Below are 15,424 nucleotides of genomic sequence, written 5' to 3' on the forward strand. Positions count from 1 at the left end.
AGAAATTAACATTAAAAAATACTTCCAAACTGATAATACTCTTTGGGTACCTGGCCTAAATGAAAGAAAAACTATGCAGAAGAGATATACTTTCAACATAGGCCCCTCAAGAGTCCCACAGATAAAATGTTGTTTAATATAACTCAGAATCCAAAATTACAGAACACATGTGGAAATGATTCATCATGAGCTAATGTCAGGAGACACAACAGCAGAATTAGACTTCTAAGTAGTTCAGATTATAGAATTAATGTGGTTAAAGAAAAATGAAGGATTTGAAAACATGAGGAAAGAAGAAATTAATAAAAACATCAGGAAAATTTGAAAAAGAAGCAAATAGAAGGTATAGGCATGAAAATATAGTCTTTGAAATTAAAAACTGAATGGACAAATTAAACACAGATTAGAAATAGCTGAAGAGAAAATTATCGAACTGGAATACTGATCTGAAAAAATTACACAGAAGGCAGAACACAGAGATAACAGATAATATAAATGAGAGGTTAAGAAACAAGAACAGATGAAGGTCTAACATGTAGCTCATAGGAGTTCCAGAAGGGGAGAACAGAGGACATAGAAAAGAGGCAATATTCAAAGAAATAATGACTGGAAAATCTCCAGAAATTATGCCAAACATGAATTTTCTTATCAAGTAGAATAAATAAAACTAAAACCACATTTAGATACATGATACTGAAACAAACACACCAAAGACAAAAAATAATCTTAAAAGAATCAGAGAAGAAAACATTGCCTACAAATGAAAACCAATTATATTGAGAGTAGACGTCTTAACAGCAACAACTGAAAATAGTATTCCATTGTATTCTGACTTTTAAGTGCTGAGAAACAACTATCAATCTGAAATTCTAAAGTTAACTAAATAAGATATTTTTAGACAAAAACATCAGCTGACAAGCTGCTAAAGGACATTCTTTCATAAGAAGACAACTGGATCAGAAAAAAGGGCCAGGATGAAAGAAAGCTGATGAATAGCTGAAAGAAGTACTAAAGAATGTTCTTTAGTAAGAATACAATTGGATCAGAAAGAAGAGCCAGGACAAGAGAGCGGGGCGGAAAAGGGCAAATACGTGGGCAAATCTAAACAAATATTGACTATTGAAAATAATAATAATGATTAATTTGAGGATTATAAAAATAAAGTGGAACCAAAATGCTAGTCAATAATGGCTTGTAAATTGGTAGGAAGGTGATTAGAGATCTTTCTAAGGATCATTCTAAGATCCTCGTATTATTTGTGAGAAAGGTAGAAAAAGACTAATTTTAACCTCTGTTTCTTCATTCATTCAACAAGCATCTTTTAAGGAGAGGTAAAAGTAATCTATGGTAAAAGAAATCATAATAGTGATTACTTTGTGTGGAGTTGTGACAAGGAGGAGGCATGACGCGTAAGAGAGGCTTCTGGAGGTGCTGGTAACATTCTATTACTTGATCTGGATGGTAGTTACATAGATGCATTCATTTTGTGATATTTCATTGAGGTGTGTGCTATTCATTTGTATACTTTTCTGTATGTAATGAAGTATGTGTATGGAATATTTCTGTAAAAGTTATAAAAGGAAACTTTACTGCACAATTTACACCAAAATAAAATTGACAGGTTATTAAGATATAACTTTAAATATAAGTCCTAAAAATAATGGAAAAAATAGAAGTTAGTATTTACATAATCTTGGCTGGGAAAGAACTTTCTAAGCATGACACCAAAGGCAGAAATCACTGGTAGCTTTGCCCATATAAAAGTAAAAAATGAAATAAAATAAAATAAAACTTTTATACAACAAAAAACTACAAATAATATAAAACAAAACATCAAATACAGGAAAAAGATCTGCAAAATATATAACGGACAAAAGGTCAATATCCCTCATTAAACAGATATAATTCTTAAACATTTTAGGAAGAAAACGGAATACCCCAATTTCAAAATGGGCAAAGAATATGAACTGGCAATTCATAAAAGAAATATATATATGGCCAATGTGCTCCGGAAACTGACACAGGTTAAGCAATTTGCCTAAGTTCATGAAAATAGTAAGAGGGAAAGTCAGGATTCAAACCCAGGCAATCTTACAATTCAATTAATATTTGTTTAATGAATGAATGATTATATATTTAACTCTAAGAGATGTTTACATGATAGACTGCAAAGTGCAGGTTATAAAACAGAATGTACAATGAGATCCCTTTCTGTCCATACCTTCACATACATGTTTATACAGGCTTAGAAAAAAAAGTCTGAAAAGATCAAAATGTAACAGTGGTTAGATTATGGGAGGTTTTTTTTCCTCTTTATATTTTCTGAATTAAAAAAATTTTGGAATAAGTATATACTATTTCCATAATAAAGGGAAAAATTTATATTAAAAAGCCAAATAATAATACAAAGTGAAAAAGTACACAAACATCTCTAATGACTCTCAATGTATCTATGTATACATGGCTCAGCATGGATCTCTCAGGGTCCCCAATCATTAAATTCAACTATCATGCTATGGTTCTCTAGTCTCCTCCTCTGTTTTCCTACTCTTAGCTTCCAAATTAATCTTCCTAAAATTTTGTGACCCTCTTGTAATTTTATTGCTTAAAAGCTTTCAACAATTCCTCATTTTCTACACAACAAAGTAGAAATTCCTCAGCTTAGAATTTAAGGCCTTCCACAATTATGGCATTCAATCAACTTTTCACTTATTACACATTCCAGCTAGTTGACTACTTGCTATTCTTCTTCTGTGCATGTTGCCTACAGCTTGCCATAACGTCTTCATGTGGTTAACTGCCTAGAATGTGCTCTCCCTCCATATGTCCATTTTCCACCCAAGCCTCAGCTTATACACAACCTTCTCCATGAAACATTTGCTCATTTCTTTTAACCACTTTGAGAATCCATGGCTCTTTTTCCTGTCTCTCTAGGCACTTATTTTCTTGTTTTTTTTATATTTATCTTTCCTAATAGACAACGACTTACTTGAGGTAGGATTTTTATCTTATTTATCTTTGTATTCTTCTTACTAAATACTTTTTTCTTTTTAAAGATTGGCACCTGAGCTACATTGCTGCCAATCTTCTTCTTTTTTTCTTCTTCTCCCCAAAGCCCCAAGGATACAGTTGTATATTCTAGTTGTAGGTCCTTCTGGTTGTGCTATGTGGGACGCCGCCTCAGCACAGCTTGAGGAGCCGTGCCGTGTCCGTGCCCAGGATCCTAATGCATGAAACCCTGGACCGCAGAAGCTGAAAGTGCAAACTTAACCACTCGGCCACAGGGCCGGCCCCTACTAAATACTTCTGAATGAAATGTAATTAATCAACAAAATAGAAAAACCCACAGAATTCAATACCTTGATGTTCAGGTATTTTCTAAGTGCCAGTTTGTGGCTATTAGATTTCTCCTTCTTTGAACATAGGAAACATAAATTGTTAATAGGGCCATTCGGTCCTTACTCTCCGGGTCTCTGACCTAATTAAGTGATTTATGAACCTAACGGAGTATAGATCCTTCATCTCACATAAACTCTACATTATTCTATGAACTGATGCATTTTGGTGTACAGCAGTTTGGTCAGCACTGACCTTACTTTTCCTACTTTAAGGGAATTTAAGCTTTAATCTCTGGGAAAGGGGACAGAGTTGTAGGACTGAACGTTCTCTCTTACCTTTTCGTGTTGTGCACCGTGGTTCCTCCCAGGACAATCCTCACTCCAGGAGTGGTACGGTTCAGGTTATAAACTGTTAGAGCCTCTTCATAGGTGGCTCCTCCAATTACAAACACAATGATATCCTGAGGTCTGCAATAACGAAGAAAGTTAATATCATGGGATAAGAAGGAAAAAAGGGCAAAGATTTGTTACTATTATATACACAGTTTTGATCTCTAAATCTTTCTTTTTTGGTGAAGGAAGCAGAATTAAAGCAGAATAGAATAAAAGGTTTAAAAAAAGTTTTAATTATCTGAAATTGGCAGGAAGTAGAGCAGAAAATGCTGAATAGTGATTTGCTTTCTGTTTATGAGCGGATGTCTTATAATTTCTGTGCTGTGGATTTCAGAATAGCACAATAGTGTTCGCTGGAACCAAATGTGGCAATATTCTTTCATATTTAAGAGGCTGCAGAGTCCTTCACTGTGACATGATATTAATATAGCAGTAATATATGCTTGTACTACACATCCCCCTTAAGAATAAGCCCTTTGTCAAATACTTAGTACAGTGTCATTACAATGGCCTCTGTCCAAGGACCTCAAAGTATTTTGGAAAGCATTGGCATATTTGGATGTTCCCAAAACATAGGAACTAGAAACATTTAATATTTTGAGTGTAAAAAAAGGAGACACACAAATTAACAGTGCTTCTAGGAACTTCACCTCTTTTTTAAGATTTTATTTTTTCCTTTTTCTCCCCAAAGCCCCCCGGTACATAGTTGTGTATTCTTCGTTGTGGGTTCTTCTAGTTGTGGCATGTGGGACACTGCCTCAGCGTGGTCTGATGAGCAGTGCCATATCCGCGCCCAGGATTCGAACTGACGAAACACTGGCCCGCCTGCAGCGGAGCGCGCGAACTTAACCACTCGGCCACGGGGCCAGCCCCTAGGAACTTCACCTCTTCTTAAAATCTTTGTTCCTAAATCCTTTGATAAACCAAGAAAAAGACACCATGGAAACAAACAAAAAAACCTGTGGGTGTAGTTTTGATACTGGACATGCTGAGACAGCTCAGTCGATAGCCTCATTTGGGCAGGACTTTGTAGTTTCACTGTTTCAATCTTTATCAAAATGGCTTCATAAAAGTGAGTGGTCTTCCTATTAGCTCCTTCTGTAGATATCAACAAGAAGGAGATCATATTATTTTCAAAACTGTTAAAGTTTGCCTTGTTTTTCTTTTCTCATGCCATCAAAAGAAGATAAAATTACTTAATCTTAGTAGGCAGGTAATTTTGTTAAATCACTTATTGGATGTTGATTTAAAACTACAACAAGCAGAAGCATCCATTTTGGAAGTTATAGCACAAAACTAAAAAGAAACCTCTTTAATCAAGAGCTATACACGCCTATGTATAAATTATGGGAAAAAACCCCAAAATTTCCTTTCTGTCTCTCTATCTCTTTCTAAAATACCATGAAGGATTTAACTGAGAGAGTATTTGTTCTTGTGGGACTTCATGGAAACAGAATCAGATACTGCAGCTATTTAAAAATGTTCTGGGGGCTGGCCCGGTGGCGCAGCGGTTAAGTGCGCATGTTCCACTTCTCTGCAGCCCAGGGTTCACTGGTTCGGATCCCTGGTGCAGACATGGCACCTCTTGGCAAGCCATGCTGTGGTTGGTGTCCCACATATAAAGTAGAGGAAGATGGGCACGGATGTTCGCTCAGGGCCAATCTTCCTCAGCAAAAAGAGGAGGATTGGCAGCAGATGTTAGCTCAGGGCTAATCTTCTTCAAAAACAAAAGTAAAAATGTTGTGATAATCTCTGAATTGCCAATACCAAATGAAAGGTTCCCAATGAAGAAAATGAATTACTTTGCAATTATTAGGTAGAGAGTCAATCATGACACTTCCATGTCAACTTGGATCTTAAAATCACGTCTCTGAAACACTAAATTTATTTAAGACAAAATAAGATTCATTCAAGACCACTCACCAGAAACAATGTATTTAATACCATAATGCTTTTAGAGTTACATACTGTTATATATTCTACAATCATGTTTTATTATTTTAAAATGTACTGTTTTTGACTAGGTAAATGTTTGCATGTTGTATAAAATACAAAAGGGTACACTGTAAAAAAAAAAAAATAAAGCAAGTTTCCCTTTCACCTTGGTCCTCTTGCACCCTCATTTCTTTCTAGAGGCAAACACTCTTACTCATGTCTTAAGTATCCTCTCAGGGATATTATCTAGGGGTGTGTGTGTGTGTGTGTGTGTGTGTGTATATATATTGGTCCTTCTAAACTGACTAAGCTGATCACTTGCTTCTCCTTGATATACTTTCTTCACTTGGTTTCCAGGAGATCACATTCTTGGTTTTTTTCCTACTTCACTAGTTGCTATTTTTCAGTGTCCCTTGACGGCCTCGCCTCATCTCCCTAAACTCTTAATGGTGGAGTGTCCAGAGCCCAGTCATCGGTTTTCCTTTCTTCTTGCTCTACAGTTACTCCCTAGATCTGCTCTGTCCAATGCAGTAGCCACTAGCTACACATGGCTATTTGCATTTAAATTGTTAAAATAAAATGAAAAATCAGTTCCTCAGTAGAATTAGCCACATTTCAAGTGCTCAACAGTCACATGCGGCTAGTGGCTACCTTATTAGATAGCATAGATATAGCACATTTTCATCATTGTAGAAAGTTCTATTGAACAGCACTTCCCTAGATGATCTCACCCAGTTTTGTGGTTTTAAATACATCTATCTGCCGATGACTCCAAAATCTGTCTCCAGCCCAGACCTCTCTCCTAAACGCAAGACTTAAATATCTGTCTACTTCGACATTTCCACTTGCATGTTTAACAGATTTCTCAATTCAACATGTTCAAATCCCTACTCTTCTCCTCCAGGCTTTTTTTACCTATAGCTTTCCCCATCTTAGTTGATGGCCATTCTATCCTTTCAGTTGCTTAGGACAAAAGCTTTGGAGTCATCCTAACTCCTCCTTTCTGGCTGCAGTGAAGCATATAAGTTGGGGACACAGTGAGAGAAAGAGAGGGAGAAGTAAGCGGAAGCCAGGTCATGGAAAGCCTTGAATCTTATAGGCCATGGGGCAATCACTGAAGGGTTTTAACAGGTTACCATAAACAAATTTGCTTTTTTGAAGGATAATTTCGGTGCTGTGTGAGAATGAATTGGGGGTTCCTGTTGGGAAAAGCTGGAGAACAAAACACTACTGTAAGACTTCTAGGAAGATATGATGAAAATAGGAACTAAAGAAATACCAGAATTGGAGAGGAAAGACTGATACAGTAGACACAAAAAATGTAGACTCTTCAGTGTGTGGTCAATGATTAAATGTGGAAGATGAGGATAAAGGAAGGGTCCATGACAACTTTAAGTTTTCTGGTTTTGGTGAGTAGGTATGGTGGTTTAGGTCTGAGAGGGAAGAAAGGAAGACTGATTTACTGAAACTAAGACAAAAACATGTTATGTCTGAGATGCCCGTGGAACATTCCAATGGAGATGGCCACTAGACATCTGGATATTCAGGCGTGATGATTACCCTGAATACAGGGGGCAGCTAAAGCCATGGAAATAGATGAGTTCTACCTTGGGAGATTATGTAGAATGAGAAGAAAACCAAAAGACAGAGTTTTGGAAGAGTCTTTGACATCTATAGGATAAGCAAGAAGAGTAGCCAGCAAAGGCAACTGAGAAGCAAATTGTCAGAAAGGTAGGAGGAGACCTAGAAGGGAGAGGCCAAGGGACACAGGAGTTTCAAGAATAGAATGGTTAACGGTGTTAAATGCAGTAGTGGGGTAAATACAGTGAGGACTGAAAGAGACCACTGTGCACATTCTCGCAATGTGATTTTGCAAGAAAAGTTTTAGTGTATCAGAGTGGAGTAAGAAGCCAGGGTACATGGACTGAAGAGGTGAGAAGTGAAGACAGTGACTTTATCCAAGAAGCCTAACTGTGAAGGGAAGGAGATAGGTTAGAGGAGAATCCAGGCTGAAGCGCTTTAAATTTATTACATGTTTAATAGGAGAAACTTGAGGATGCTTATAGCCTGTGGGAAAGTAGTTAGAGTAGGAGAAGCTGAAAATATAGGCAAATAACCAAGAGAAGGGCTTCAGAAGAGATGGTAGAAGTCTAAAACGAGTGCTGGCAGAGAGATTAGTTCTAAATAGGAAAAAAGCATATATTTCCTTTAGAATGGAGGAAGGAGAAAAAGGTAGGTACACGTAAATAAGTTTATAAATAGAGAAGCTGGCCATTGAAGGGGTTAACGTCTGACAGACAAATTTTTTTCTCTGTGAAGTAGGAAACACTGTGTGGGCTGGGGTGGGTTAGGTGATATGGAGAGAAGGGAAACATTCAAAACTGATGCAGAGATTGAGACAAAGATATAACTAAGGATACGTAAAAGTTTGACTGGGTATCCCTGAAGGCCCAAGTGAGGTTAGGAACAATGAATCTGTAGTGGCACTAATCTATAAAGTGCATGATTTCCTCTAGTAGCGCAAAGAAGCAGATACAAATCTTCAGGCTAAATTATTAATCCAATACTAATCTGGTGCTTTAGGCTGCAGGAAAGAGTTTCTTTACCAACTTACAGGAAAGCATTACCACTGTCCATGAATCACTAAAATCTTCTACACTATCTAGCTTTTCCTTCAAGTCCTTGCCTCCAGATACTGGCCAGCTTCCTTTTGTGGAGAAAGGTCATTTGCTTAGGAAGAGCTGTACAATAATGATAGTGATATTTTTCTGCCAAGTATAATGAACTCTCACTTATTCAGCCACTGACTATTCAGGCAAAATACAGGTTCTCTTCTTTGTTTCCAAGTGATATGTGTTGTTTCAATTCTTACTAATATTTCTACAGAAGAGGAAGGAGAATACGAACAGCTAAAACTCAAGTTCAGTTCTTGTCAGGATCTTTAGGGATATATTTCATAGGGAAGGGGATCAAGTAGGCTACAGTTGGCTGTCATTTTAAAAACTGGCATGCGTCCTTGCAACTTTTACCATAGTATTACCCTCATGGATATACACAATTTCATTTTAACACTAAAGTTCTAAGGATGTACAATTTTAATTCTTCCCACTATATTGGTTCTAGAAGTACCAATGATATGAGATAATAATGGCTTCTAAAGTACAGTCACAATGGGTTTAACATTCATTAAAGGATGAGTTCTGTGGGAAAAAAAATCCAACGCTGTAAGAATGTGCGGTCAAGGAGATAGAGGACACTCTACCAATAGTTTACTCTCTGCTGTGACTATCTGGGGGTCAGCCTAGATGGAAAACAGAAAAAAAAAAAAGGTAGTTACAGCATTCAGATAATAAAATCCTACCACTGAAATGAGTTTTTCTCAGAAAATGAGTATTTTTTACAGTCAGATTCCACATACAATGCTCTTTAAGCTGAGGGACAACTCTAGCCTGAGACCAATTATGCAGTTTATCTTGAGTAAACACGCACGAATTGCACAGATTATTTCATTAAGAAGAAGAGAGGAAGTTTCTCCCTTACAGGGGGTATGGTGACTAACAAGAGGAACCAAACAGTAGCACTTTTGTTTTGAGCTCCTGCTCTGATAAATCAATTTAAAAAGCAGCTAAGCAGACTAATGAGGATCATCCTAGAAAACGATGTTGCTTCTCCATAGCTGCCCTCTGCCCCTCACCTGCCTCTAGAGTACATTTGTCTCTTATGGAAAAGAAAGGCAAGAACTGGGAAGGAATAAACTCAAGAGAGTTTCTAGCACAGCCAGAGAATGCTATCCTTTAGTCTGATAATTTCAGGGTGACAGAGTATTTCTGTATTACTGGAGAGGGAAGAAAATGCCATGAACGGTAACTGTGAGTGTAGGTTATATTAACGTAAGGACAAAACCTGGATACAAGGATAGGCTCTTAGAGCTTGACTCAGTTGTGTACCTAGCAAAGATGACTATGTCACATTTGGTTATGAACATTAATAAATGTTTTCCTGAGCCTCCTACTACTTATTCAAGTTGGCTTAAGGAGGAATATCGATAAAATGAAAAAAAAAAAAAACCACGACATTTTTCCTTTTCATTCCTTTCCCCAGTGAATTTTAAAACTAGATGTTCTGATGAGGCCAACAGTAAAATATACAGCAAATCATTTTTATATGATAGTTGAAGCTAAGTGGAACACACAAGTTCAATTCTTTGTACACATCTTCCTGTGCTCTGTAATTCACCATAGCAACCAAAGGCATTAATTAATGCAGACAGCAAACATTAGAAAACAGCAGCCAGTTCATGCTGTATACAGATATACAAGGAAACCTTGAGAACCCAATCAATTTACATCTTATTTTATTAGAAAACTACAAAATTTTTCACATACAGTATTTCTGGAAATCATTATTTCTATATGTAGATAAGTACAGCAGGAAAACAAACTTTTAAGAGGAAATATTTTATCTACTTTGTCGACCAGTGTAACTATGGCTAAAATTCAAATTTTTGAATATACTTACAGATGGTAAAGATCTTATGAGCATTTATTGTAGGAAAAAAGGCCAACGAGAAAGGACCGCTGCTTTTACAGAAATAAAAATAAGCTGCAGCAACAAGATTCTACTAAATTTGTGTAAATGTGAAAAAGTACTTCCTTTTTGAATTGGCTGATTCTGGAATGTACAACCCTCATCAAATGTTTAAGCTGCTTGTTTTTATCAGGGACAAGAAGCAATTCTGGAGTGAGAAAAAAAAATAGCCTGATAAATAGGATATGTGGGAGTCCCGTGTGCAAGAGAAAGACAAAACCCAATTTGTGGATATAGCTACAATGCCAATCAGGTTGACTGCTAATTTAATAGCTAAGGGCTACAAAACATTTCTATAAGTGCTCCTGGTTTTGCACAGTTGTTCTTGACACATTTCCTTTGATACTTTCTAATATTACAATAACAACAAAACCAAGAAGTTCTAGCATGATGAGACTTCAGTTATCATAAAGATGACTAAAATCAATGACTCTTCTCAATGTGATGATCCAGGGCCAAGAGAGGAGCTAGAGCTGAAAGTGGGATGCAGAACCAAAATACCACATAGGGTTACTGGCAAACTGCAAAAAACCTAAATTTTCTGGTAACATCAACCAAATTTATTCTCTAGTTTAAATTTTCCAACTGTAAATCTTATATTGACTGCTATAGATGCCTACATAAGAAATTTGACAAATATCTGTTGAACACCTATTTGTGAAGCACTGTGTTAAATACTGTAAAAAACCCCAAACATTAACAAAACATAGTTCTTACTGCAAGATTACAGTACTTAATACAATACCTAATAGGAAGGATAGATACGTATACAACTAACATGTATGTATCTCCATATCCAGAGATAACCACTATTAACAATTTGTTTATTCTTTCAGAAATATTTACTGAAAACATATGTGCTCGCACGTATATATTATATACATATTATGTATATATGTATAGTCAGGCAGAAACTTAATTATATACACATATGTATATAATCACATTTATGCTTATATACAGTTTATTTTACACAAAAGGTGTACTATAGCATCTGGCTCTTCTATCCACTCTATCTTAGAAAGTTTTGATATCACCCCATGAAGAGTTATGCCATTTTTAAAGAAGAATGCATAGTATCGTACTGTAATTTATGTAACCAGTCCTCTACTGATGGATATTTATCTTGTTTCCATTTCTTTCATTATTACAAATGATGTTTCAGTGAACATTCTTGTTTACATGTCTTTGTGTACTTGTGCAAGTATATCTATATGGCAGACTTTTAGAAATGGAATTGTTTAGTAGGTTTTTTCAAGTCCTCTGTAGTCTTCCTTCTGTTAAGCAGGGCCAGGAGGTGGCGTAGATATCTTCTGCGCTCCTCACTATAGTTTTGTAACCATTTCTCTACCTTCTTCAAAATGTTGACTGTCTTAGATGCTCATGATATAGTTTTGTCCTAACCTCTTTTCCTCTTTTCCTCTTATTCTCTGAAGACTTTAGCTCTGGTTTACTGTCTTCCTTTTCACTCCTGCTTCTTTCAAGATTTTCCGTCACTTTAACATTAATGTGGATTACTCATCTCATATCCTGGCCTCCTCACCTACACTCATCTGTTCTTCCATCACTCACAATCACAAACTTCCATGATTATAGCATAAACTTTTCATTACAAGTATCTGTACTATGACATCTTGAATTCAAAATCTCTTTCTCCTATAACCACCTCCTCAACTTGTAATTCACTTACACTAATAACCTCTACTGTAATAATTCTTTGACCTCATCAAGACCGCCAATCCACTCAACAATACTTTTTTTTCCTATCCAATACTGTCCTCCTGTTTTCATTTCCCCAAATCCTAGCTGGATCCAGCTATCAGCCTTCTCCTCATTTAATCTAGTGCAGCTAAAAGTTGCTAGAGAAAACCACACAACTAGGCTCATGGGCTGTATTTTAAATTAATGACTGCAAAACTCGAATAGGCACTCAATCTTGCCTAGGAGTCTTACTTACATTTATCTAGTAAATTCGATTCCTAGCCTACAAGATGACAATTTCACAGTGTTTTCTCTTTTCACCCCCTACGTTAGCTGATAACTTGGTATCATATTTTATTGAGAAAATAGAAGCAATCGGACAAGATGGACCCCATGTTCTCACTACCAGCACCATTAAAATAAAAGAAGTACCTCTGCTCCTATCAAAGTCTCCTCTGCTTGTGCTGTGGATCCCCTAAAGACTTCACTTCTGCAGCTCTTCCTCTTTCACTTCTGCATTAGCTATTTCTCCTTCTTTAAGATGATCTTATCAGATTACAAATATGCTCTAGAATCTCTCTTTCCCTTGAGCCCACAATCTGTTCCAGCTATCATCCCATTTCTCTGACCCTTTCATGCAAAACTTAAAAAAAAAGTTAAACATTTATCTCCATTTTATCTTATATCCTGTAACCCTCTCTAATTTTGCTTCTAACCTCACTGAAACTGGGGAATAAGGTCACCAAAGACCTTCATGTTGCCAGATGGATTGTTGTCTGATGGATTCTTCACTGTTTTCACCTTCTTGGTCTTTATGACACCATCTTCTCCTGGTTTTCCGATCTTTCTGTCTCCAACTCAGTCTCCACTGCTGGTTCCACATCTTATATTCAATGCTCAGTCCTGGGCTCTCTTCTTTTCTCTTTCTCTCCTCTCTCCCTAAGGAATCTTATCTAGTCCCATGGTTTTAAATATCACCAAAATCTTGTTGACTTCCAATTTAGTATCCAACATTTCCACTTGGTTATCTAATAGGCACCTGCAACTTAACAACAGAACTCTTGATTTACTCCCTAAACCTAAGAGTTTTTCTTGATTTCTCTCTTACCCTTGTCCCATCAATCTACTCCATTAAATAAGTTTATTGATTTTACCTTCTCTCACAGCTTCCTTATCTAAACCACTTTCATTTCTTACCTGGACTATTGCAGCCATCTCCTAGGTAGTCTCCCTGCTTCTATTTTTTGCCTTCAATAATCCAGTCTCCCCACAAGGTGATCTTTTAATACATAACTCATTTCATGTCACTTACATGCTTAAAGCTCTTCGATGGCTTCCTGTGACATTTAAGATAAAAAAATCTTTACCATGGCCTGTAAGACCCTATGTGATCCAGCCTCTACTTATCTTTCCAACTTATTTCCTCCTTCCTCACTATACTTCAACCACACTGGGCTTCTTTCTGTTCCATGAAGTTGCCAAGTTCTCTCTTTACTCAAGGTCTTTGCTCCGGCATTCCCTCTGCTTTTTCTCCTAATCCTTATGTAACTGGCTGTTTCCTGTAATTCAAACCTCATCTTAAGTATCACTTCCTCAGAGACGTTCTCTCCATCTACAGTAGCCCTCCCTACCTCTATAAAGTTACTTTGTAGCTTATTATCCTATTTATTTCCTCAAGAGCGCTTATTCAAATTATATTCTTTCTTTCTTTGTTTACTGCTTTATTGTCTGTCTCCTTTATGTAAGTTCCTTGAGGGCAGGCATCTTGCCTTTCTTGTCACTCTATATCCCCTGCATCTACAACAGTTCTTGACTTATTAAAGGCATTCAATAAATATTCGTTATATAAAAGGATGAAGCAATTGAAGTATTAACTACATACGTATTTTAGGTAATGGTGACAACCGCTAACAGAATGCTGACAATGTATAAACGTGCGTTTTGTTGGAAGAGCATTATTTTGAACTTTGTAAATGAATCACTCACATTAGGAAGGTCTGCTGTCGTGAACTAATCATACACAATATAGTCTTCTGGTGGTCAATGGTGTCCTATAGGCAACAAGTAGCCAATTTCTTGTTCAGTAATTCTTACATGAAATTCATAAAAAGTAATATTTTTACTTTTATCATATTAATTAGAAGCCTATTTAATAGAGTTAAACTGTTTTTCAAAAAGCCTCTAAGACAGGTGAATAGCTATGGGCTGGTTTTCATTCTTCCCACTTAGCTGACATTTCTGAATCTTGAAGCCAAGGTCCTTGACCGTTGTATCTGAATGAGTGTACTCACTGAATTTAACCCCAGATATTCTGCCTCTCAACTTTGGACTTTATAAAAGATTTCTTTTTCTGTTCTTTTACCAAACTACAGAGTTTTTTTTTTTTAAAAGGACAAAGTGAAAAAATATACTTCATCATATAAAAGAGTCATCTATGTAGCTCAAAACATTTTTCCTTTCAGAAATTCATTATATTTACAAAACACTATTCTTCCAAGGCTCTCAGATTATGATTAGCTGAAATAATAGAAGAATTATACCAACAGTAAAAATTCTCACATCAATCTGTGTAATAGGATTCAGTTACATATATTCAGCTCTTTATAACATGGTCCCAATAAAAAATATAAAAATATAATTTATAACTGGGTAGAATTTGTGTATATTTAAAATTTCAGGTTGCTTACGTAAATTGTTTTGGACAAGTTTTTATTAAAACTAACACACCACTGGATTAAAATGACAATTAATTGCTTCCTTCAGTTAATACTCGAAAAGAAAGCCATGCTTTTCTCCTATGTAACAAATGGGCTTTGTTAATTAGGTCTCAGTTTGTATGCTAGCCACATTTGGCAAAGTCCAGTCCTCACCCAAAATAGTAACAACCTGCTCTGGATGGCGATCAAGTAGCAAATCTATTTTTGGCTTTAATGTTTGAAACTCCAAATGCCAGATGCCATGGAACTGAACCTTAAATGGCATAAGTAAACTGGTCTGATACTAAAGGACAGAATAAAAGTATTGTGGGCACTCCAAAATAACTGCTTCTTTACTCTGAAAGAATTAATGTTTCAGGCTTATCCGATGAATTTATATCTAACCTTGACACATGTAAAACTAAAAGAATCTTAGAAGTGAAACAACAGGGGAAGGAGGAGCAGAATGATATAATCTTAGTTGCAGTTCCTTACATTACTCTAAAATTTCTATTTTCTTAGTGTTTTGGCTTTTATTACTAATATCTTTGTTATCTTACCTGTCTCTGAGTGTGCTGGGACCTAGATAAGGGTACAGGTTTTCCTTAAGCTTTCCTTTGATGAGATGGTCCAGGGTTTCATGTAGGAAAGGTTGATGCTGAGTATATACATTTTCTACTCCCTAAGAGAGGGGGAAATGGTTCTTATGTCATTTTTGGGAAATTTGAAATATAACAGTTAATGATACTCACAACAGAAAAGAACATGCACTCA

General features: G+C 36.3%; 1 protein-coding gene across 6 annotated transcripts in view; it reads right to left on the bottom strand.

The window, feature by feature from the left end:
• Nucleotides 1–15,424, bottom strand: part of VPS45 (vacuolar protein sorting 45 homolog) — a 60,830-nt gene that overhangs the window by 20,810 nt on the left and 24,596 nt on the right. For 4 of the 6 annotated variants that reach the window (XM_001488893.6, XM_023641271.2, XM_070268345.1 and 1 more), the window contains 2 exons: nucleotides 15,211–15,332; nucleotides 3,675–3,806 (listed from right to left, as the gene is read on the bottom strand). In XM_001488893.6, coding sequence (XP_001488943.1) covers nucleotides 3,675–3,806; nucleotides 15,211–15,332 — 254 coding nt within the window. Of the gene's footprint in view, nucleotides 1–3,674; nucleotides 3,807–5,650; nucleotides 8,968–15,210; nucleotides 15,333–15,424 lie in introns of those variants that run through there. The other 2 variants (XM_070268346.1, XM_005610189.4) reach the window with 1 other exon arrangement.

The sequence above is a fragment of the Equus caballus genome, chromosome 5, assembly GCF_041296265.1.
Source record: "Equus caballus isolate H_3958 breed thoroughbred chromosome 5, TB-T2T, whole genome shotgun sequence".
In the NCBI taxonomy this organism is placed as follows: Eukaryota; Metazoa; Chordata; class Mammalia; order Perissodactyla; family Equidae; genus Equus; species Equus caballus.